The sequence below is a fragment of the Archocentrus centrarchus genome, chromosome 4 (genome assembly GCF_007364275.1).
Source record: "Archocentrus centrarchus isolate MPI-CPG fArcCen1 chromosome 4, fArcCen1, whole genome shotgun sequence".
In the NCBI taxonomy this organism is placed as follows: Eukaryota; Metazoa; Chordata; class Actinopteri; order Cichliformes; family Cichlidae; genus Archocentrus; species Archocentrus centrarchus.
The window spans coordinates 35,390,483-35,415,866 of NC_044349.1; the positions used below are offsets into that span (position 1 = coordinate 35,390,483).

General features: G+C 42.7%; 1 protein-coding gene across 1 annotated transcript in view; it reads right to left on the reverse strand.

The window, feature by feature from the left end:
- The window catches only part of atp10a (ATPase phospholipid transporting 10A), a 49,020-nt gene extending 25,384 nt beyond the window's left edge, over positions 1–23,636 (reverse strand). The window contains 9 exon segments of the mRNA XM_030728313.1: positions 3,256–3,450; positions 3,543–3,760; positions 3,859–4,111; positions 6,070–6,200; positions 7,422–7,553; positions 7,638–7,744; positions 15,731–15,816; positions 17,877–18,081; positions 23,033–23,636. Coding sequence (XP_030584173.1) covers positions 3,256–3,450; positions 3,543–3,760; positions 3,859–4,111; positions 6,070–6,200; positions 7,422–7,553; positions 7,638–7,744; positions 15,731–15,816; positions 17,877–18,081; positions 23,033–23,460 — 1,755 coding nt within the window. The 5' untranslated portion in view covers positions 23,461–23,636.
- Between the last annotated feature and the right edge of the window lie 1,748 nt (positions 23,637–25,384).

The following is a 25,384-nucleotide window of genomic DNA, read 5'->3' on the forward strand; positions in this document are numbered from 1 at the left end:
TTGGTGGGTAAAAACTCTTGTTAGGAAATGCAAAGGCCTGCGATTTTGAAGCTCTTTCACTTTTGGTTTCCCAAAGTGACAAAAGACATGAAACAACCCTGCAGGTTCGTTTTAGCGTAATTAGAGTCTGAAGCAGAATATGACAAAAGTGTTTCTATCACTTTAACAGAAGAGGACTCTGGGATAGATTTTTCCATAAAAGAGCCAACACAGTATAAAGCAGTGATCAAAGCTACATTAAGTGCTCTTTCTATTGATTGTTAAATACTTGTGGTAAAAAAAATAAATAAATAATTTCTGTTCATCAGCCAGTACAAAATACAGTCAAATATAAAAACAGGTTTTGTACATAAGTGGATTTAAGAAGTGGTCCAACCAGTGAGTTGAAATGACTTATGTAGTACTGAGTAAGTCACCCAGATCAGGCTCAGAGGTGAGCTTGTATTACTGGGTGGGAATCAGTGTATATCATAGACTGTAAATAAAAGATGGATGTATCCACTGTGACATCACCCACTGGTTTCAGAGTGCACAGTTAAAAGCTTCAGCCTATTTCTGCTGTGAATTCAGACAGTTTAACGCCGGAGTCTGCAGGGGCGAACTCACTCTTGGAGCCTGAAGGGGATGTTAGAGCTGCACCTTCATGGTCCTTCAGGCAAGTCATAGAAAAATCCTCTGAAAAATGAAGAGAGCTCATCGGGAAAGTAGCATGTGGCTAAAAGAGATTCTGAGTGTTAAAACAACTGAAATACGTAAATATGAATTTAACCAGTACCCTCTGCCTCTAAAAGGAGGGCCCCAGATGGGAATTCATACACAACACATCTATTTCAGTGGAGATTAATAATTATTTTTTATTGCTTTCTTATTTCACATTAAACATCATGATGAAAGTGTGGAGCAAATGAGAATTTGAAAGCAGCGGGTGGGATGTTTCGTATGTGCTGCTTTTTGGAAACTTTTCTTAAGGTTGAGAAGCTCATAAGATGGATCTTCCACATCATTTTAATCCTAACAAACATTTAAGGAGGCTCAGCCCTGGTACTACAGAGGACTTCATATCTGATGAAAAAGCCTCCGCTGGCTATAATCCTTCAGCCGGTCCTTCATCCCAAGGTGCTGCAGTACAGCAGAAGAAAAAGTGTCTCACTTTAAGGTCTCCTGGCAGCAGGAGCCACAGTTCTCACATATATACAAGCATAAATCATTCAGTGGCCCAGCTACACACAAGGACATCATAATAAAATGTGAACAATTGCTCTGCAGCACGGGACAACAAACAGCAATAAAAACAAAGGAAAGCCAGAGCTTCTGTGCAGATATACATCTTATCAGATAACCTCCAAAGGAAAGCGCAGACGTACATAAACGATGTGTCACCCTGCACAGTTTCATCGAGCAGATTTGTGCCTCTTACTGTCAGGACGCATTGTGAGCCAGGGCACGCCGTGTGTGGCTAGGAGAGGATATCACCTTCTGACAGGACAACCACACCCAGGCCCACAGAGAAGTGAAACAAAACACGGATATGCAGCTCCGACCAAAGCGAGCACATCAAAGATGCAGACGGCAAAGCAGTGAAAGCTACGTGCAAACGCACACCTTCAACGTTGGATCTGAAAGATCTAAATACTCCCACATGGCTCAAATACACAAGCACAAAAAGAGGCATTTTGGAAGGACTTCAGTTGCATTTTCCCCACTGATACGGACACAACTTTAACGATATGAATCTTGTTTGAGCTCACAGAGGAGCTGTGAAAACCTGAACCTTACCTGACGAGTGCGAGCTGAATCACTGCTGTGTGTGCAACCCGGTGCACTCTCATCAGTAACACTTATGTTACTTTAAGAAGTGAGAAATAATCGACATCTGTAGCCCACATGCTAGATAACAGAACAGAACCTAGTTCAAATATGAGCTTTAAAATCGAATTTACAAAATGAAGCTTACTGGTGATGATTTTCTACTGATCTTAAATATACTCAGCAAATTTAAGCCATTTTCAGACTGTTCATTCGACTCACTGCTTCATGTTTTTACAGGAAACACTCTGCAGTATGAACTAAGATCCTCCACAAGCAATGCCCAGCCGAGCCATGTTTTAAACCACCAGTGACTGTGCAGGTCAACGGGTCAATAAGATCCACAATATATTTCTCCAATATTCCTGGTCAATTTTCTCCACTAGTACTACTTACAGTACCTCTAATCTGTACATTAAAGTTCATTTAGACTACAACGAACCATTCAACTTTCCTGGGACACGGTGGACACACTCACTGGTGAGTGGTACTGTTGATACTGATTATGAGATGAATCACTGAAACACTTTTGTCTTAACTCATGTCTATAAAGCCCCTGCTGCTGTCTATACTATATAATTATGTTGCTAAATATGAAATAATAGTATCTGTTCTAACATGTTCTGAGCAGCCATCTAACCCACATGGTGATATGAGCCCTGGAAGTTTACTCAGAAAAGAGATCAAACCTGCAGGGTACCAGAGCTTCTTTCTCTTCCTCTACATCACAGATATTAAATTAGTGTAGTTTATTCAAACTATGACAGATCCCATGACACCAATGTTCAGAGTTGGTTAGAGAAAAAAATATACTGAACAAAAAACAGACTTTAGTTTCAGACCAAGACACTTTGGAGGGGGTCGAAAATGTGTTTTTCAGCCCTGAAACCTTTGCACCCATCTCATCTTTCTCTTGCACTTGTGAAATTATGAGGGTTCCAAATAAATAATTAACAAGAGCACCGCAGAGCGGGCAAAATACACTGTATTAACCCTGTTTGTCGTCGCGTGAAAAACAAAGATTTAATAATTATGTGACCTGCCACTCCTCTGTTCCCCTTTTTAGGTTTCAGAGTTCTGAAAATCATGTTGTATAAATACATTTCCAGATCCGGAGTTTTAAATACTAACAGGAGGAATGTAGTCTCTGATGAAGGGGAAGACTTTTTCTGATGACTAGAGCAAGTTGACACGCTGTCAACACTTTATTATGAGCTCAGTGTCTTCACCAGCTGCACAGATGTACCTATTACAAGAATTAAAGAGGCTTGCTTTTCCTCAAAGTTATACAAACACACACACGCACACACACACGCACACACACACACACACACACACACACAAGAGTCAAGTTCAAGCAACATGAACGTGTGGATCAGTGTACGGGTAATCCCGTTTGACTGAACTGATTTTTCTGCCCTGAGCAGATTTTCCTCAGGTGAGTTTTACCTTGTGTCTCGGCTGGTTGGGGGAGGACACAACCACCGTGTTGCAGATGGTGAGGGCGATGAAGAAATCAATGATGTCTGAGAGGTCAGAGGGCAGCTGGGACATGGGCTGGCTGTGGAAGCGCATGAAGTCCATCTGACTGCTGCATTCATTGACTTTGTCCAGGAGCTTAGGGTCAGGGGTGATATCTTTCTCCTGCAGGATGGGGGGGGGGGGGGGGGGGGGGGGGGGGGTTGTTAGAGGAAAGGAGGAAGGATAAGGATGGTGGAGCAGTAAGGAGGACCTACCATGGGGCTGCTGAAGGCTGTGTGCTTGGACAGGATGCTGGCTCTCTTGGCCTCTGCCCTGCTGCCTGTCCTGCGGTGGGACTTGGTACTCTGGGACCGCAGCACCACGCGGGCGCTCTGGTGGCTGGCCACGCTGTCCCGCCTGGGGAGGGTGCCACCGTGAGACGTGCACTCTTCCTCTTCTGAGTCCATTTCTTGATACATGGCAAGTCTTCGAGCTGGAGAAGACACACACCATTACGGTCAGCTTATAAGGAAATAACTACTTACTGTTTCTTTAAGGGAGGTGTGAGTGTGTGTCAGCTGGTTGTCTCACCGTTGGCATCGTGGGAATACTCCACCCCTGCCACAGTGCAGCGCCGGAACACCATCTTGTTCTCCGTCAGCGTGCCTGTCTTGTCAGAGAAGATGTATTGCATCTGGCCCAGATCCTCGGTGATATTAAGTGCTCTGCACTGCAGGTGAGAGTCTGTCTCCTCATCGTATAGATCCATATCCTGATGGATGAAGTACACTTGGCAGATCTTGACAATTTCAATTGACACAAAAAGGGAGATGGGTATCAGCACCTAGGAGAGGAGAGGAGAGGAGAGGAGAGGAGAGAGTTTAAGGAAAGACGCAGAGCAGGCTGTCAGCTGGATGGTATTGGAATCTGTAACTGTTGGAAAATGGTTTGAATTCTGAACATGAAGTTAAAAAAAAAAAAATAGTGAACTGAACAAAAAACTAAACATAAAAACAGTGCAAATCCATAAAAAATAGAACAAATTCTGATCAAGATTCTGATTGCAAAAACTGCCAGACCTGACAAGCTTAAAATAAATAATAGACAGATAATAGAAACGGGAAAAATCCAAAACAAAAACAAACAGAATGAGCAGCTGTAGCTGAAAGTAAAAAAAAAAAATTTAAAAATCTGGTAAAAAAGGGATTCAATTATTAAAATATTCCCAAAAAAGCCTCTAAAACAGATGAACAGTCAAAGATTATGGATAATTATGTGCAATATGAGTAATTTTAAATTGTTAATTAAATTAAATTGTTTTACACATGTAGGTGTCGCATTAACCAGATATTTTCCAGATTTTTTTTGGTGTCTGTGACCTCTGCAGGGTCACAGTTCGTACAGCTCATACTGCTCAGCGAACAAGTGCAGGATAAAACCATCACAGTTCACAGGTTACCGAAGTGCAGAAAGAAAACGAGCTTTCCTCTTATTGGCTGGCAGTATTTCAAACAGTAACGAGTATTAAAATCCACTGAGAAGTCGCGGCGGCTCTCAAACAGTCATTTCCAGGACAAATTCAGCACCAAATGAAAGGCTTTGAGTTGAGTGAGTCCAGAGGTATTATGATTACATGCTCAGTACGAACCACGGCAAAAAAAAGCATGAAAATGTGAACACGTGAATCCAGCCATGCCTCCCTAATGTGGGAGTCAGCCCCTTCCTGATTATGACCAATAAGATTATGATCATCAACATCTAATAAAATACAAGTGTGTGCAACATGTGCAGCAAAGGCACACTTCATTTGGTGTTTCATTTTTTTTTGTGCAAAATTTATCAACAAGGAAAATCTTCTGTTAATAACTTGGTTTGATTTAAACTGCTTTAAACTGAATATTATTCAGTACATCAATTTGGTGAAATTATAAGTTCAGATCCTGTTTTTAACAGTTTAAACTACAACTCACACTTCCACCTTTAGTGCCTACGGTGGTCACGTGTGGTGGATAAATATCTGAAACAAGTAAAATGCCTAAAACAGCTTAAAATGGATAAACAGAAAAGTTAGAAATGAGTAGCAAATAAATGGCTAAAAAATAAACTGTGATGGTTACAAGAAAGGGTACCTGAGTTCATCTGAGACATCTGTGAGGATACAGAAGAAAAAAAAAAAAAAAAGCTGGGCACCACAGTTTTAGAAATTCCTGCTTCTCAGTCTCAAAATGTTAAATGAGTTATACGTGCACTGGGTATATGCTGGATTGTTTTAAATGTTGGTGTAATCCAGAGAAGAACATTTCCAGGCAACACTTATGGAAAGTAGTTCCGGAGAAATGAGTCATAGCTTTGGGGAGGGCAGCACCCTCCTCGTGCTGCTGAACAGTCATGTGTTTATTTCAGAGCGTATCATTTTTGTGGCATTACTGGTGTTTGTACAGTGAGACCAAAGTACTACCCTCTGATTTCTCATTCATTTCGATCCTGGGGCAGCTTGGCTGCCACTGTGACACTTTCACTGGAACCTTTGCCTCAACAGCCAGATCAATAACTGTTAGGTCTCACGTTTTCCTCCTCTGAGTGCAGATTAGAGAGACTGTGTTGCAGCATGAAGAATATACGTTCTCTCAGCTTTTCCTGACTAAAAGAGAGAATAAAGATCTAGAGGTCACATGCACAAGGAGGCTGAAATACTGTCACTGTGTACAGCAAGATAAAACATTTCATGCTCTGGCACCGTTTGTGTGCCTTTACATCTTATCTGTGCCTTTTTTTTACTTTAAGCTGCTCTCCGTTCAGTACCTGAAAGACGATGATCATAGTGAGGAAGAGATAAATGGCTGACATGATGGGCGACAAGTTGGTCCCCTCTGGACTAAGAACATCAAACACAGGTCTGTTATCTCCATACTGAAACATCCACAGCCCGTGACCTGCAACAGCAACACCGCAAGGTCAGTCATGCAAACACAGAGGAAAGAAAGGCAGAGTAAACTGTGCAGGAGGACTTCTGTTATTCCTCTTTAATAAGTGAAACTGGAAGAAATGTCATTTATATCCTGTACCAGTGGTAGCTGCTCATATGAAACATGGCCAGAGATTTCACAGGGATTTACCCAATTTTGTTTAAAGCAGGCTTCAGACTGCTCTAATTACTCGTGGCCCTGTATGATGTCCACGAGGGTCATGTCAGGCACACAGATCTGCCTCTGAGTACAAAGCCCCGCCCCCTGCTGATCAAACTGCTGTGGTTCCAGGTGGGGAAGAGATAGGGAGTTAACTGTGACTGGGTCAGATTCTGGAGTTGCATCTGGATTTGCAGTTATAGAATGAGCTTCTCTTCCTCTTTTTTCTTCTCATCTGTGCTTTTTGGGGGTCCCCCCGAATTCCAGCCTACACTTTTCAAGGTGTAGCCAATCAGAAGTCAGTTTGCCAGACAGCAGATGAACTGAAGGGCTGCACCAAGAACCAGATTTTGATAAAGTTAATTCCATGTCAGTTCTTCAAAGTTCTCTCACCTGAACAGTTTTTCCTGAAAAAAATTCAAGGCAAAGATATACTTAATATGAATCATGCAAGATGCCAGCTCCATACTATCATCAGTTTTCTTAAATAAATACTTGAAGGGATGAAGGCAGCTGTGTTTTTAGATGACTGTTTTGTGGTAATTATCTGGTACCGCGGCTCTGAATATGGAGCTCAGGTAATAATCTAAAATATTTGGATGTCCGACTGCTGACAGCAGATCTGGAGCATGTAGAAAGCACACAATATTCTTTAAAATAGTCCAAATCAGGTGAATGGTTTCACAGATATTAAAGACTGAATATGGAAAATAACATGTTTTCCCGTGTATGACACCATGTACCAAATCCAAATAAACCAAATTCATTAATCTTTCAGAAAGAACAAGTTTCTGTTACATCCAAAAATTTGTGACAGTTTTTGTCATTTTCCCAGAATGAATTTTTAAAATATTTATTTTGACTAATATTTATTTATATACACAAAGAAGGATCATTTAGAGTCGTTAGCCATGCAAAGCTTTACCACTACTGAAGGAGAGTCCAAAAAAAAAAATAAGGATCTGGGAATGAGCACGAGAGGACACCTCAAATTTCCCAACAAGGCTGTCCAAACAGCTGTTTACATACCAACAGCAGCAAACAGGCACATGACCAGCAGGATGACGACACACCAGAACACGTCTACATTCATCTGTCGCTCCAGTTTACTGCGCTTGTAACGTGGACCGTTGTTGTTCAGCATGGCTTTGGTCTCGTGACCTGCGGAGTACACGGCATGTTAGTCAGAGGTCAGACTTGGTGTGTGACAGCTGATACCGCTATGCTGGGATTTTAGAGGCTGACCTGCATAAATGACTATTCCCACGGCCTCCTCTGTGTTGCGGATGGTGCAGCCTCGCAGCAGCAGGTTATCTTTGTAAAGTGCATCTCTTCTGCCGCTTCGATGGATTCTGTCGGGTGAGAGGAAGCATAAAACTGACAGCCAAAGGATCAGAGTTACACTCAGTTTATTCTGCTGAGCACCTCAATCAATCAGCCCCTCCCCACACCTCTCAGGAGGAGCCCTTATCTCAGCACAAATTCCCTCTGATACCGGAGCAGTTACCACACTGCCGCTCCACACAAACCCCCCGGGGTTAGAGTCAATCAGCCGATTCACGGCTTCAATGCTGACCCTCAGATCTCACTTGAGACATGTCAGTCTGAAACTCTAGAGCAGAATTGCAGAGACATAATTCAGATCTTAGACGGCCCACCGGCTTTTTAACTCAGAGTGAGATGTATTAATCGAGGGGCCGTGTGGATATTGTGAGGGGAGCTGAGCTTTTAATGCCAGCATTAATCCTATTACTAATTCAAGGATTACAAGTGTGTTCGTTTAACAGTCCAGCAACCTTTAGCTGGAGAGCAGCGTTTAATCATCTCCGCTGTCGCTCCTTTTAGAGTCGCAGCTATCGACGTGTTTACCAACAGGACGGTCCAGCGTTCGGCCTCCGAGTGACACGTCAGCACCGTGATAGATGAAAAACAGCCGTCACACAGCTCGTCCTCGTTCACGCTGGTGGAGAAATGGATAACAGCCAGTGAGATGCACAGAGCTCTCTGTCTGACATTAGACTCAGTGTCACTGGCTGTAATATAATAAAACTGTGCTGAGACGAGGCGCTGTGCCCAACGCTGCACTGCAGCCTGGCAACTGAATACCTGCAGCATCTGGTCTCCTTCTGAGAGACGAATACAAGTCATAACCATGTGAGTGCAGGTCAGCCCGGCTGCTCCGAGGACGTTTCTCATCCTCTGTCTCACACACACACACACACACACACACACACACACACACACACGTCTCACTGAGGGGACGATGGAAACAGCACGCAGGCACAGCTGGCATGAATCCAGCTGCCAGACCAGGCTGACAAAACCCGATCACGATAAAAGCACGGATGCAGACAGAAAAGGTTGCTTTTATAGTTTTATTTGGAAGTTTTTATTTTGACTGATTTCTGAACTCTCAGGCAGTTCCCGGAGCAGCTTTGGTTGCTCCAATTTAGTTTTGATCGTTAAATTTTAGTTTTGTTAGCTTCAGTGTTAGTTTTAGTTTTTTTGTATGGGCCATTTGTCAGGGGAAGATTTAAGAAGTTCACAGCAGGGTTTATATGAGAAAACTCTGGCTTGCAGTTGTGCAGAATTCCCAGTCAAAAATCAGCATAAAGCACCAAAGCATCTTCAGGCTGGCGCTGTTGACAGGTCTGAACTTCAATAAGTGTAACAGCATGAACTCAAACATGTTTTCAGAGAACTTTGTGAACACACATCCTCTCTGACTATTCAGCAGCAAAGAGTGAGAATGAATTACCGAAGTTAGCCAAGGCCACTCAGCTCATTTTCCAAGATCCCCAAAACCATATTTTAGAGAAACTGATCAGGTACAAGACTGAAAACGTTTAAACTATTCAAACCAAAATGAGGGCCTGGACTCCCTGATTTCACATCTTACACAGCAGGCATCCTCAGCATGATCTATGAAGGATTACACATAAACTCAGAGTTAATAGTGAGCCTACACATACTCTGTAAAGCAGGGGTGCCAAACATGTGCTCCGGGGGCCACAACTGGCACCGATCCAGTCCACTGGTTGAGTTTGCAAAGTAGGAAAATCATAATGAAGCCTTTAATATCTTCACTGTACCTCACAGGTCTGAAAATGTGTTTGAATCATAAAGAGTAAAATAATACAGCTGCTTAAATCCCCAAACTCTTATTTATGAGCTTTTGTAGACTCACTGAGATCAGTAATGCACATGTAATGAACATGTGAAATTATGGAAAATGCACTTAAATGTGAATGTTTACTTCTACTTCTGCACATTAAAAGAAAGGCAGGTTATTATGCAATGGTTTTATTGGGCCGGCTCACTGAGCTTCATGCAGCCCGTGAACTAAAGTGAGTTTGAGACGCGGAGCAAATACTTCAGGATAATTCAGGGGCCTGCAATGCTCTGCCATCACGAGTGAAAGTGAGGTCATCTTGTTGGACTTAGACCTGAGAAACCTGAAACAACAGATAGTTTTGCTGAAACACAAGAAGCCCTCAGAGCTGATCCATGTCAGAGCCGTCAAACTGAGAAAACCTGCATATGCTGGGAGAATACTAGCTGTAGCATTAGCATAATGAGTACAATTAAATACAACTAAAACTTCAACTGAGGGGCAGCACAGTGGCACAGTGGTTAGCACTGTTGCCTGTCTGAAGGTCTTGGGTTTGAATCCACCATGTGGCCTTTCTGTGTGGAGTTTGCATGTTCTCTGTGTCTGCATGGGTTCTCTCAGTACTCTGGTTTCCTCTTGCAGTCCAGAGACATGCAGTTAGTGGGGTTAGGTTAACTGGTGATTCTAAATTGCCCACAGGTGTGAATGTGAGTGTCACTGGTTGTCTCTCTGTGTTAGCCCTGCGGCAGGCTGGCGACCTCTCCAAGGTGTACTTATGTGCAGCCTGTCTGCACACCAGTGACGTGCAGTCAGGGGAGGCAGGTGAGGCACGGCCTCACCTGTCATCGTGGAAATATAAAATTAAAAAATAAATTAAATGGTTATATTCATTCAGTGATTTGTATTTTAAAGTTCTTTTCCATTTAACTACACCATTTTTAGATTAGTTTTTTCAAAATCGCTGAATTTTCGCATTTGCCGGTCAAATACTAAGAGACGAACGGTGAGGCACCAGCCCGGCGAGCCGCACCACGGATTGCGCAATCCGTGGTGCGGCTCAGTATAGTCATTGCCAATGACTACTAACTGTGCTGGCATGCTATGCAGTGAGACCGGTTTACTTTCCCTTTGCATGTGGCTATTAAAATGTTCTAACACTTTTACTATATGAACTAAATTTCTATATTTTAGCTGGTGTATATAATGCACAGTTTTTTTTTTGTTGTTTTTTCATTAACAACTGTATGTGTGTAATGCATTCTTGTGTTGAGCGATCATGAAACTGCTGCGAAGAGACACTAGGTGAGGCACGCAGTTCTCGTGCCTCATGGTAGGGGGCGCTGGTGATCCCAGGGACTCTACGACTCCTCGGTGGCAAGCTACCATAAACAGTTAGCAAGGCCAGTTAGTTTTTCCTGTTGCTTGGCCTTATGTTCAACATGGAAGATTACATAACTCAACTGAAAGAATTTTCTAAACTGGACTTTCAATCGAAGCAGAAGATAATAATTAAAGGAAGACCAACACCGGAGCTAAAAGGTTTGCTTCAGACTATGTTAATGTTAAACAAAACAACTGTTGCCAATCAAATGGTGAATAAGCTATATGTTTGTAAATCTGATGTGATGACGTCAGTGCCTCACCAGTCACGACCCTCACCGCACGTCACTGCTGCACACATGTGGTAAATGCAAAGAGGCGACGGTGAGCTCAGTGGGGCGAAAGGAAATGTTTTTCTGGCATCTGAAGCAACCTAAAATATGCAGATGAACTGTTGATAAGACTAAAGTATTTCTTCTTATCCGATTACTCGATTAATCGATGGAATAATCGATAGAACACATGATTTTAATTATTTTAAACATATGTAAACTTTGAAGTTCAATCTGAAAAGTTGTTCAGTCCTCGTTTCTCCAAATTCAAAGGATTGTGAAATCAAAACCAATACTTTTGCTCCCAGATCTGAAGAAAGCCATGCGAGCATTTCCTTTCTCGAGGCTGGACCTCTGCAGCTCCCTCCCCTCTCAGACATCGCTCTCTTACTGTTCTAGCAAACAGCATCACTTCAGCCCAATCCTGGCGTTTCTCCTCCACCTCCCTGTACTTTATACCGAGCTACAGCGTAGATTTACTGCAGTACTATACAGAAAGCAAAAGTCAGAGTCAAGATAAAGAGGTGGAGAAAATGTGGACCACACTCATACCCATATTGTTCCGGTCATTCTCAATGTCAGGAAGTTGCTGGAAAGATGTGTTTGCTGCCGTTAATGAGAGTTTCCACTATGATCTTAGCAGAGATCCCAGAATACTGCGAGTGGACTTTTGGAAGGCTTTTCAGGCAAGGAGTGCCACATATTTGAAACTAGTCCAGTTATAGGAGGTACCATACAGTGTACTGGAATTAGGCAGTGGAAACCTGACCCCCCCTCAGCATTTACCACTGCCTGCAAAAAGAACAGATATGCATTATGACTTCAAATGGCTGCGTGAGATGTTAAATATAACCATTTTGTCCAATATAATGTAATTAACTGAAAAGTGACCAAGTCTGACCCATACAGGAAGTCTTATGTAACCAACACCTACAGCCAGCACGAACACACTGCATGCATCAAATATCCAGCTTCTACTGCAGGACTGCAGATGTGAACAGTCCTGACTCATTCTGAGGGGCGTCCCAGTGTTCAGAGCTTCGCCCTGGAAAATGTGTGTCAAAATCACAGCAGCAAAGGCAGAGCTGCATCTGCAGCATCTTTCATTGGACCCTGTCACGATGCGAGGCTTTTGTGTATGAATATGAATTCTGTTGGGTTCTTGTTCCAGTATTTGAAGCTTTGTGTTTGTTTAATTTTTGGATTTGTGTTTTCTTTATTCTTCTAGTACATTCTGATATCAAATCATTGGTTCCTGTTTTGACTTTATTATCCTGGTGATGAGTTTCACTTGTATTATTATTATTATTAGTCTAAATTCCCTCTGTTTCCCAGTCTGCTCCTCCTCCCGTCTCGTCTTTCTGTTCGTGCCCGTCCTTCGGTCACGTTCAGCGTGTCCTCTCTCTGTGTTTAGGACGTTGGTTGCTTCCTGTTTTACTTTAACTCTCAGGCTGTCCTCTCCTATGATGTTAAGGGCTTCACATCCTGTTCGTCTGTCTTCACCTGTGTTGATTATTTTCCGTCCTAATCTTTGTGCGATCGTCTGGTCCCCCCCATCCAAGCTCGTGTTTTGTGTTTCTCTCAGTTTGTGACTTCAGCCTTGAGTTGGTTTCTTAAGTCTGCTTAACTTCATGCTTCCTTTGCTTTCTCCTCGCCGGCTCCTTTGTTAACGTTTTGCTTGTAACAAAACTCTTGAACTTTTGGGTCCTTTCTCTCGTGAAACACGACAGCCTGCTAGCTGAGAATGTTATTATTATAGCATGTACAGTGCTCAACAAATTTACTAGACTAATGTTAAAAAACTAGAAAACAATAGTTTAGAATATAAATATATTAGAAAACTTGTTTCATGTTTTTAAACCCTAATGTGAGCCGGCACACTGAACGTCTCTGAGAAGTCAGAAATCGATCAAGCATAACTTTCAGCCACTAAATAACTAAATAACTGTAATCTGCCATCTTAATCAAAAAATTATGTACTTTTTCTGGGGATTTTTGTAAATTTGAAAATTCATGGATAACAATAATTATACTTTAGCATTAAAAATATTATTTTGATTATAGAGCTTTAGCACACTGGTGGATTAACCATTAAAGAAACATAAAAAATGATTTTGGTAATTACCAACGTTGTTTAGGGCAGCTGTGGCATCAGCCTTTCACTGGGTCTAATGCATCTGTTCAGCACTCAGTCCTAATCACTGAGATTTTTCATGTCCTTGCTAAGAAGCCAGGAGAGACTCTAACAACTATGAACTGAACACAAAGACAACATCCAGATCATAAAACATCAGAACAGAACAGGTCGAGTTTTAAATGAATTTCAGAGCAACTTTAGGACCCGCTTTCTCAGTCCAGCTCTTTCTGTAGGTTCACAAACAGGGAAGAGGCAAATTTAAAATCTGTCAAACCTAATTCAGTTTGACTCTGAGGACAAGCATTTGTAAAATGTTGTGAGAGTGAAGGCCATACTGATTGCAGTTTCACACATGCATGCACACAGATAAGAAGGAAGCAGCCCAAGGAGAGATTTATATATAAAAACCAACTAATGGGAAAGTCTGCAAACATACACAGATACACGATTCCCACAGCCAGTAATAAAATGTAAAGCACAATGGTAAACAGTATCTTTAGGTGCTGTCGGGTGAATTCATAGAGAACAGATCTGTAATTCAGGGGAAGAAAAAAGAAGTTTCAGTTTGGAGTTTGTGACCTATAATTCCTAAATGTTTGTGTTTGTTACAGGTGATCATGAGCTTGTGGGCGGAGCTGGACAGGTGGCAGAAAATGACAGTTCTGCAGAGTCTATGGCATAACTTTGGGAAAAAACCAGCCGGCACGCTGATTTTTCTGTAACAGCGTGACGCGCTGCCTTCATCCAAAGGACGAGGACATAAACTGCAGCTGCAGAAGACGTGGGCTGAAATAAATATAGTCAAAGCCCCCACGCACTGACTCTGCCTTCGATAAGTGAACAGTGAGGGAACAAAGTGTGGACTTTGAGGATCCTTGGATGCCTCCCCTCCTGCTGTAACTACAACAATATCATGTGGTCCAAAATAATCCAAACTAAACTGAGTCTGAGATTCACTAATGCTGCTAACATGAGCTGTACTGACAGTGCAGCTTTGCAGTTGCTGCTGTCTCCAATTTATCTTGACATTACTGACAGCTTTTATGCTTTTAGACGGTGGAGACCTGGAAACCTGCCTGATATGAAATGTACACTGCAGAGACAATAACTCAATGACTTCGCTCTCAGACCGCAGGCTTATTTGTGGTTCACAGAGTTTCTTAAAGCAGAATGGGAGGCAGCCTTCAGATACCTTCAGGTATTAGCTCCCAGTTTGGATTTGAGACACAGACACTCTCTCTGCTTTTAAGATTAGGCTTCAAACTTTCCTTTTTGATCAAGCTTACAGTTAGGGCTGGATCAGGTGACCCTGAGCCATCTCTTAGTTACGCTGCTATAGGCCCAGGCTGCTGGGGTCATGCCATCAACTTTCGTCCTTTCTCCCACAGTCTGAATTTTGTCCTGCTCTCCTTTTCTCTCCTCACCCCGAGGCTGAGCCCAGTTCTGCTGGAGGTCTCTTCCTATTAAAAGAGGGTTCTTTGTCCCTATAATCACCAGCGGATCAGCAGATTGTTTAGGTTCTCTCTCTAATATTTTAGGGTCTTTACCTTGCTGTGGAAAGCACCCTGGGACGACTGCTTCTGTGAATAAAACTGAATTGAACTGAAGTACCTCAGTGACAAAATGTGGAGTCAACTGACCTGTACTATACTGTAGAGATGACCCACAGAGGAGGGTAAATGCAATTTTTAAAAATTTTAAAATCAGTTATCACACATCTGAATCAAACAAGTGATGTGTGGCCTTTTCCTTGTACCAGTTACAAGTCTAGCAGCTGTGATCTGAAGCATTTGCAGCTGAGGAAAAGTGAAAACGGACAAACAGAATAAAGTGGTCCAGCTGAGAGGTGATAAAAGCATGGAGAACTGTTTCTCAGTCCTTTAAGAAAGAAACTGGCTTTCATTTAGCCCTTCACTACACTGCTGATCAGACTGAGGAAGAAGCCAAAAAAAAAAAAAAGGACTTAACTATAGTTTAAACTTATGTGGGTCTCAGGGACTCATTTCCTTCATTAATACTGTGACACTGTTTCAAACTCCTTCCTTTCCTTCTTATTGATGTACATCGTGTCCATCCAGGGAAAACACTCCTGATCACTTCCACAACAAACCCGAGACAAAGACGTAGTCAAAGTTCAGTTTTTTCAGCACATCTTCAAGCCTGCAGACACTTCCTAGGAAAGCAAATTGTAATCTCGACTTGGAAAAACTGTTTGAGTCATAATTATAAGTTGGAAACTGCTGGCTTGTCAACAGACCACAGTTTCACATTATTTCCAGTCAGAAGCTCAGCAAACACCACTGCATTAATTTACAGTGAAATGAAACCGAGACCTAAAACCTCTGATATCAATAAGAAACTGGAGCATTAAAAGCTGTCGTTTTGATGGCTGCAGCCTCACATCAGGTGGCAGTCGCGTGGAGAAAGCGGTACTCACATGTAGCCTCTGAATCTGTTCAGGTCGTTGTTGGGCTTTTCACATTCGATGATGCTGTTGTACTTTAAGGGGTCAAACTCGCAGTCCTGCACACAGAAAAAAAACATTATTCAGGTAAAGTGTGCAACTCCAGATAACAGGTGGATATTCATCCTTTCCTCAGGAATATAGATGAGTACTCAGTATCATGCAGTTCAATTACACAGCATTACAAAAACACAAATGCCCAAACAGTCCATCAGAGGCATGATACACTGCAGGAAGTGACTCCTTCCTGTGCTCATTCCATTATTTGCTCTGTTAGCTGGCTGCAGGTGCAGCTAGTGGAAGGTCTTTAATGGGGCAGTCTGCATGTTAACGGTCTGAGTCAACCTACCCTTCCTCTAACAACCACCACACCAGCCATTAAAAATGTATACTTCATTTATGCTGATATAAAATTTTTTAAAAAGCGACCAGTACAGCTTTTTACTTAGCAACCACACCCACAACAACTGCAGGGTGCAAGCTCACATAATTTAACAGGTGAACAGCTCGTCTTGTTTAAATGGTCATTTTGGACCTCTGGAATGTCCCAAAACCAACTCAGTTCTTCCAGCTGCCAACAGAAATCAGCAGGTAGATCAGGCTCTACGTTTCTGCTCCCCGCTCCACCCTTCACATCCAAAGGGCTGCTGTACGGGAGCTGAATGTGCACAAAACACAGTGACGGCGAAGGATTTCAGGCTCCGAAAGTTGCCAAAGTCAAGGGACAAAGTGACTAGATTTGTTGATAGTCGCTTTTTGGAAAAGAAAAAAAAGGTTACTGGGGGGATCTGAGAAGTCGCTAAGTTGGCAACACTGCGCCGTCAGCTTCGCCCAGCAGCCGGGAAATCAGGCCAGCTGGGTGACTGTGAGGAGGACGCGTAGTCCTAAACAGAAGTCCCTGATCAGGAAGCAGAGTTGCAGACACGCCTCTCTGCAGCCATACTGCCATCCCCCCAAAACCCCACCCCCCATAGAGACAGAGTTATTAAACATTAGGTCTCTCTGTAAGTCCCTATTAGTAAATGATTTAATAATTGATCAACATATTGATTCATTCTGCCTTACAGAAACCTGGTTACAGCAGGATGAATATGTTAGTTTAAATCAGTGGTTCTCAAATCCAGGCCTCATGGCCCAGTGTCCTGCAGGTTTTTGATGTGTCCCTGATCCAACACAGCTGAATCAAATGGCTGAATGACCTTCTCAGTATGTAGTCAAGTTCTCCAGAGTCCTGCTAATGACTTTTGTATTTGACTCAGGTGTGTTGAAGCAGAGACACATCTAAAACCTGCAGGACACTGGGCCACGAGGCCTGGATTTGAGAACCACTGGTTTCAACACCCCCCGAGTCACAGTAACTGTCAGAAGGCTCGAAGCACAGGCCGAGGAGGAGGAGTAGCAGCAATCTTCCATTCCAGCTTATTAATTAACCAAAGACCCAGAAAGAGTTTTAATTCTTTGAAAGCCTGACTCTTAGTCTTGTCCACCCTGATTGGGAAATTCAAAAACCTGTTTTATTTGTTACTGTCTATCGTCCACCTGGTCCTTACTCAGAGTTTCTGATTTCTCAGTCTTTTCACCTGATTTAGTGCTCAGTTCAGATAAAATAATTATAGTGGGTGATTTAACGTCCATGTAGATGCTGAAAATGACAGCCTCAACACTGCTTTTAATCAATTATTAAATTCAGCTGACTTCTCTCAAAATGTAGATGAACCCACCCACCACCAATTCAAAAAAATCTGCAACTGCATCTAAGTTTATCTTTCCATTTATATTTATTTTATTATTTTGTGCTCTGACATGAAATATAGCTGTGGAATAAATTCTCTGACCTAAAGACCAATGATGAACTCCAGGCCTTGTTAACCATTTACACAGAACATGTTCAATGTTAGAGCTCAATCTGCAAAAAGAAATCACTTTAAAGCAAAAGAGATTCCGGACAACTAAAAGCTGTTTGCACTTTTTGTGGAAAATCTGCTCAGAGATTCTGCCTAATGCAGCCACAGGTAAAAGATGCCACTGATGAAAAGTTTTGGCAGCTGTTGCTTCTAAAATCTTTAAAAATGTTCAAAAAAGTGTGACAGAGACAAGATGTGAGGAGCATCCATCTCACCAGGTCATAGAAGCTGCGGACCACCTGCCTCTGCTTGAGGTTGGTCTCTCCGTCCAGTGTGGCGGTCTCGATGTGGCACAGGCGGTCGGGGTCACTGGAGCTCAGCAGCAGCACGTCGGCAGGGAGGATCTCGTTGCATCGTAGCCTGATGAAGTCTCCCACCCGCACCTCCTTCCAGTATTTCTCCACATAGCGTCTCTCTGCTCTGGCAGAACAATAAGAGGGCGAATGTCTGGTGTGAGCTGTGGCATGAAAGATGTTGAGCTATTGTTTTCAACAATCTAAAAACGGAAACTTCAGGCCGACCTCCATAAATCTGAATGGCACAGTGAAACAGGGCGGCCTGTTTGTTGATGCTAAAACTGGCAAAATCGACTCCCAAATTCCTCAAGGTCGAACACATTCAGCTCCTCTTCTTCGTCACTATGTCCATCAAAACAAGAACACGATGCCTCGATTCGGGGCAAAGCAATAAGTAATTAATGACTCTCTGAAAAAGTTCACCTCTGACCAGTCTGACTATTCTGGCAGCGACTCTGCTAAATAAAGAATATTATCAAGATATGAACAACAGTCCTGAGGCCCGAACTACGCAGCAGGATTTGGGGCTCAGGGAGCTAACTTTAGGTTTAGCCCTAGCCCAGGAAATGAGCTGTTTAACACATGATTACTCTGCAGTGGAGCATTTACACAGGCATGGTCATTTTCATCCATAATGTGAAATGCATTCTGACAAAATTAAGACAACAAGGGGCCATATTACACACATTTTAGTTCATGAAATATTAATTTTCTTTTTTTTTTTAGAAAACTCAGTGTACAGGCTACACATAATTGGAGAATGTGAAGAATTACAGAAATAACAAAAAAATTAAAATACCAAAGAAATTAAGAAAACTAAAACAGCCACTGTTCATTTCCATATTTATATAGTTCCCTTCTGGCTTCAACCAACTTGAAAACAGTTTTGCTGTTAGAACCTTAAAATAGAAACATAATTCAAAAACAGGAAACTTAAGCCTTGTGTTTGTTGGCCTTATATAAAATTTGCACGTCAGCTGAGTAACGCTGCCGGGCTGCATATGAAAGAACAACTGAAACTGTCTCGCATGCCATGAAAAGCACTTACAAAAAACATATTCATTTAGTAGAATCTAATATTTGTTATCATAGTCAGAGCTTCCTGTGCCTCAGTGAAAGAGCACTGCTGCCAGTAAATCTGGCCATGTGTCTGATTGGTCACATGCTGCAAACTGCACCTCTTTCATGTGAACATGCTCGTAGCTGCAGTGATAAATCCTGGGCTGATTTATTGAGCTGATAACCATCTTCCTGTGACCTCTGAGCCTGATTGATAATGTTAGGATAAGTGAAGCCAGATAAGCAAAATATATCCTGGATATGCTGACCCAGGAGTTATGAATCCATAACAACCCTCCCGACATTAATGACTCATCAATGAAAACATTCCTGCCCGTGAACTTTGACAGTGAAACGTATTCAGTGCCAGCGAGGAATAACTTTTAGCATCACTCTGCATTCCTCATCTGACAAATAAATACTGAGCTGAAGAAAAACACGAGGACAACAGACATTTGTGAAAACACGTGAAAATAGATTTATATTGAGTTAGCTCAGTAGGTAGAGCAGGTCACCTACTGATCGGAAGGTCAGCGGTTCGAATCCTGGCTACTCCGGGCTACATGCCAATGTATCCTTGGGCAAGATACTTAACCCCAAGTTGCTCTCCGACCGTTCTGTCGGAGTATGAATGTGAGTGAATGTTAGGTAATTAAAAGCACTTAGCTTCATAAAAATGGAAGTGCTTGTATGAATGGGAGTGCATGGGTGAATGCAAACAGGTTGTATAAGCGCTTTGAGTGCTCATACTGAGTAGAAAAGCGCTATATAAGAACTAGTCCATTTACCATTTAAATGGAGCAAGAAGAGGAAGAGGAGGAAGTAAGAGATGCCCTCTACTGTGGTGACAGATACTCAGACATATTCAGTTAAACAGGGGGAGAAATATATATATATATATATATATATATATATATATATATATATATATATATATATATATATATATATATATATATATATATGGCGAGCTGCACCCGACCACCCTGAAGCTGATTCTAATCCAAAATGACTCTGACCACTTCATGAGAGAGGTCTACTGTAAAGGAACCCATCTCTGATGTGGAACAAATGATAAGAATTACATCAATTTACTGGTTTGGGAGCCCCCCCCCCCATACCAAATAGTGACTCTATTTGTGACTGTGGGGGAGCCTCAATAACCAGTTCCTGTAATCCACAATGTTTAACAGATTTACCCTAACACACGCCTGAAGCTTTCCATGAAGCCAACAGCCCAATAAAAAGTAAGCTCTTCAGTCTGCTGGCAGTCACAGGTGTGTCCTGCAGCGCTGCCCAAATGTTCAATTTATCTCCACGCTTCAGCGATCGCTTATTCATTATCCAGTTACGGGAGAACATGCCAGCCTTAAAGAACTGAGGTCAAACTGGACATTCAGTGACGTGGAGTGCAGATGGTTTCCAGCTGTTGGCACCCTGTGCAGCAGAATAAGTGCAAACTATTTACATTCCACAGAACTACATTTATTTGCACCAATTTGTGATTTCAGTGGGATTGTCTACCTCAGCCAAACTTTCCAACGCCACGGCCCGATTCTATATCTAAAACACCTTCTGCGGTCAGACCTTCACTTTTGGTTATCACCCTGATCATCACACAAGCCGAAGAGTTTGTTTTTTTGTGTTTTCATTCATTAAGCTCCAGTTTTGCCTCCTTCGATGACACATCCGAAGAGCTCAGGATTAAAAAAAAAAAAGGTCTGAAAGTGAAGAATAGCATGTTTTATACAGGTTTTATTTCAAATGTATTTCATCTGCAGTACCTTCACTGCCCACCAAAGTAAAATCCCCAAACCAGTACTTTATTTTAAATGGGGTTTAATTTATTCAAGCTTAGTAAGATTCTTTCCCTTAAGGACCTACAAACCAACTGCTCATAGGTGTGTAATGACCCAGTGCACACATGAGAACAGGCCCATTTTCTCAGAATCCTGCAGACTCAGTAAAAGATGGATGTAGTTTCTGGGTCAAAAATGATTAATGCTCATTACTGGAGTAAGAAAGGAGGATTGTTCCGTCACTATCTGTTTATGTGCAAGTTAAAAGTTTTTAGAGATATGCAGGTCGATATGATTTACATATTCATGCTGAGTATGAAGATACCGTACCACTGCCTGCTTCAGTTTTCAGACCCTGAAGCTCCATCTGTTCTGTGTACAGTCTGATCTGTGGTTGTAAACAATGACGCTGCTGACACCTCTTCAAACCACCCCAAGGCTGCGCTTTTCTGCATGTTTGCTAAAAAACAAGGAGAAAACTTCTCATGTGCAGGAACTTGTACGGAGATACCGATATCAGCGATACGCCAGTCAGGCTTTAGCAGAGAAAGGTCGTGTTTTTGACACTGTTGCAACAGCAGAAGAAAATCCACTCGTGTGCAGCCCTGACAGAACAACTTAGGTTCAGGACTCAGCTAAAACTGTGGAGCCACGAAACACTAAGCCTTTTGATGACCGTGAATTATGCTCTGTGCATGGACCACAGTGCTGCTTTTCATTAGCAAAATACAGTCTGCACACACACACACACACACACACACACCGTCGGGAAAATGGTCAGAAACAGGTCATCAGGTTGACTCATAATAAGCAGAGACAACACAGAGGCAAAAAGCTGAGCTCTGAAACTCAGGTGGGCTCTTCTTCATGAGCTGAGAGCTGAAATATTCCCAGAGCCAGAATAGACAGTGACAACTGGGGTCACGCATGAAGGCATGTTTGCGTGGTCTTAACTGACTTTAAGTGAGGAGGAGCACGTTAACACAACTTTTTGTGCACCTACTGCAACCTGCCAGATCTATGCTGAGGATATGGTCATACAGAGATAACTAACTGGTTAATAAAGTCCTCTTTATACCTAAAAGGTTGATGAAACAGTGTTTCAAACTCTACAAATAAAGATCTAGGCCCCGATGTTACAGCAGCAGCTGATAAATATAAAAGAAGTTACATTTAACACACAAGTCAAAGAAAAAAAAAATCATGAATAGAGTTCAATTTAGTTTGGAAATTTTAACAATAAGTTTGCCATCAGTGCTGTGATTCTCTCTCATATGAACATCTGTCTTAGCAGCTGGACACAGACATGTTGGACCACGTTACAGCAGACAGATCTATGATCGGGCTCGCAAATCACTGAAACTGTGAAAGTTTAGCTACTGAAACTGTGAAAACACATTTAAATCTGTGGATATTTTACTTGTATTTAAAAGTTCGCCTGTTCTCCTCTCGATGACTCCGTTAAACCCAGTTAAAGCACATCCACGTGGAGCAGAGTGATTCTGGGCAGCCGAGCAGCACATACCTGGAATAATTTGCATGCACATTTTGACAAACTGCGCTGTCAGTAAAGGGAGTGAATACAAAAAATGCTTACCATTTCTAATAAAGGAGACATATCCATCTCTTTGCTTGTGTTTGTGTGACACCTGTGCGTGACCTGCTCAGGTGTAAATTTGCTAAGTTCTGCTTTACTTATATCCTGTACTTTCACACTGAAGTCCATTAACATGCACTGTGCCTGACATCAAACTAAAGAAATACAGGAACACAGCATCTCTTAATGTTTTGTCCAAACCTGTAAATCAGTGCTTGCTGGATGCAGGCTCACTGCAGAGTGATCATGTGCTTTTTGAGCTTTTTAAGCGGCCTTTAATGTTTGTTTAATATCTTCTATGGTTATATTTCATCATTCACATGCTTCTGGCTCTTGTCTGTGCTTATTTGCATCTTTGGTTTCCTTTACATCCTGGCTGGTTAAATCTGGTATATTTACATGACGGACCTACGCGCTCCTGTTAAATAATCTGCATTTCCCCTTTTAAATACCATAGAATAATAAGTCAGAGAACTGTGCATGTGGATGGGTGCCTGTGGCTTGTAGTAAAACGCTCTTTGAGTGCTCAGTGAGAGCAGAAAGGCGCAAAGTTTCCCAAAGTTTTGCGCAGCAGCAGCTGGACACCGCTGGCCGCCGGACAGACTCGAGGCCCAGCTTACCTGCTGTAGACCAGGCAGTCCATGTGGTTGATCTCTTTATCCGACCTGTGTCTTCGGTAGTCTTCCCACAGGTCTTTGATGGCGGTGACGGACAGGATGAAGACCACGGGAGCCAGAGCGAGCTCGGGCTGGAACGCGTTGACAACCGGAACGAAGTTGAGCAGAGCGATGAAGACGAAGTAAACATTGGCGAACCTGTGGAACTGCTCGAAGAGGTTCTTTGGCAGGAATGACAGCACGGTGTACTTGGTCGTCTTAATCTTGTTGTTTGCATAGTGTCGGTTGGGGTTTTCCGCCCCTTTGGCGCAGTCGTGCAGGATGTTTGCGTGGACAGTCCTGGTTTTGTTCTCTTTGGGTTTCTTCTTTCTTTGCCGAGCGGCTGGCGGAGCTTTGGCCACCCCGGCGTCCTCCTCGCTGTGCCGCGCCATAGCCAGCCCCCCAGCTTCAAACTTTCCTACAGTTTACTTCACACACACATACATACATTAAAAAAAAAAAAAAAACGGCTCCCAAAGTGCTGGTTAAGTTATCATTCTTCCACGGGGGTCAGGAGTCTCTCCGTAGGGTCACACAAACAGCTCCTTTTCCTCCATGTCGACTCCTCTTCCCGGAGTCAGAGGAAAACTTTTGCTTGTTGAGCGTCTCCGCTTTTTTCCCCCTGCTGCTGGGAAGGATGCTGAGGGAGAGGGGAGGGAGGGCGCGGACTTGTGCATCATGCGGATGGGCCGCAGCCGCTGGCTGTGCGCAGCTGCGGCGTTTGCAGATCAGCGGCAGTGCGCAGGCTGAGCGCAAACAGGACGTCCGTGAACTGTTCAGGGGGGTCGCACTCCTCTGGAAATCTGACCCGGAGGCCCCTCCTCGAGCCAACCTGGGTGTTTTTTGTCTCTAGTGCCACGCGGTATTATTGGGTTTGCACCGGCCCACAGGAAGCAGCCAAATATCCCAACTTTTTTCTTTTTTTTTTGTAAACAAAACTGTGGAGCTTAAAGAAGGGATTCATGCTGTTTTATGCGTGTTGGAAATCTTTTATGTATAATTAGGGAATTTACCAATAATACAGCGCACACGTAATACAGTAAATACAACAAAGTCATCATTTGATATTTAACATCCAAAGAGAATAACACAGAAATGTGTGCGTGTGTGTGTGTGTGTTTGTACGTACATATTAATATCTTTGCGCATACAGTCATAGTCTACTCTAGCAGTGATTCTCAAAATGTGGGGAGAACTGCTGCAGCTGGGCTGTGGGTGACCAGGAGAAAAATGCCAAAATTATTTTTATTATTATTATTATTTTTTAACTTTTATGGACAATAAAAAGCCCTGGATATGTGGTTAGAAAAATGGATAGATGGAGAATACAAATTTGCAGGGTGTACGCGAGCAGCGACCTCCGGAACAGAAACATGAAGACAACCCTGAAGAGCCAAAAGCTGCAGTTCCTCTAATGCCCACTTGAGGCTCCTGAAGCGAGTGCGTCCCCACAGATTCTGAGTAAAGGAGGAAAACAGCTTCTGTCTCAGTGTTAAAGGTGTGTGTGTGTGTGTGTGTGTGTCTTTCTCTCTTATTTAACATCAGACCGTGGCGGTGTTATTGTCTGTGGACTTCGCCAACACTTCAGCATGAGCTCTTTGGATGCACAGAGATTTTTCAAAACAAAATCCGTTTTAAAAATACCTGTACTGAATAGAATAGCAGGACAGCGCCCTCATCAGCCTGTGTGAGTGTCGGTATTGTGTGAACACACGTGTATATGTGGATGCGCGCGCATGCGCACACTGACTCCCCCTCCCCCCGCATGCATGCACACAAAGATACTTCGGAATGTTGAAAATTCTATGAAGTATTAGGTAACAAAGAGATCCAAGGAGGTTCTGTTAAATAGAACTCCTTAACTGGACACATTTGAAACTTTCTTCCAGTGCGAATCAGACTTCTCACCTAAATGCAACACAACAGTTTTGAAAACAATTTTTGAATTTTTAGCAATTTCCTAACAGCAACCAGAAGTATTTTTGAAAAACTTCTTCACACGTTGCTGAGAAAACACCGCTCAAAATGTCAGTGGACGTTCCATCCAGTGATCTTGACATTTTTGAAGGAACCATGCTGGGAAAATGCCACAGAGTGGAGGCTTTCCTTGGAGAGGGCGGCTTTGGTTTTGTAACCAAATGTCGTAATATCCAAACTAACAAATCCGTGGCGATCAAAGTCAATAAGAACCACCCTGCAATTTTTCAACAGGCAAAAAAAGAAATATTCATCCTCGAAAAGCTGCGATGCCTGGATCCAGACAGCTGCAATCTTGTCAAATGGAATGGCTTTTTCGTCGACAGGGAGCGTATATGC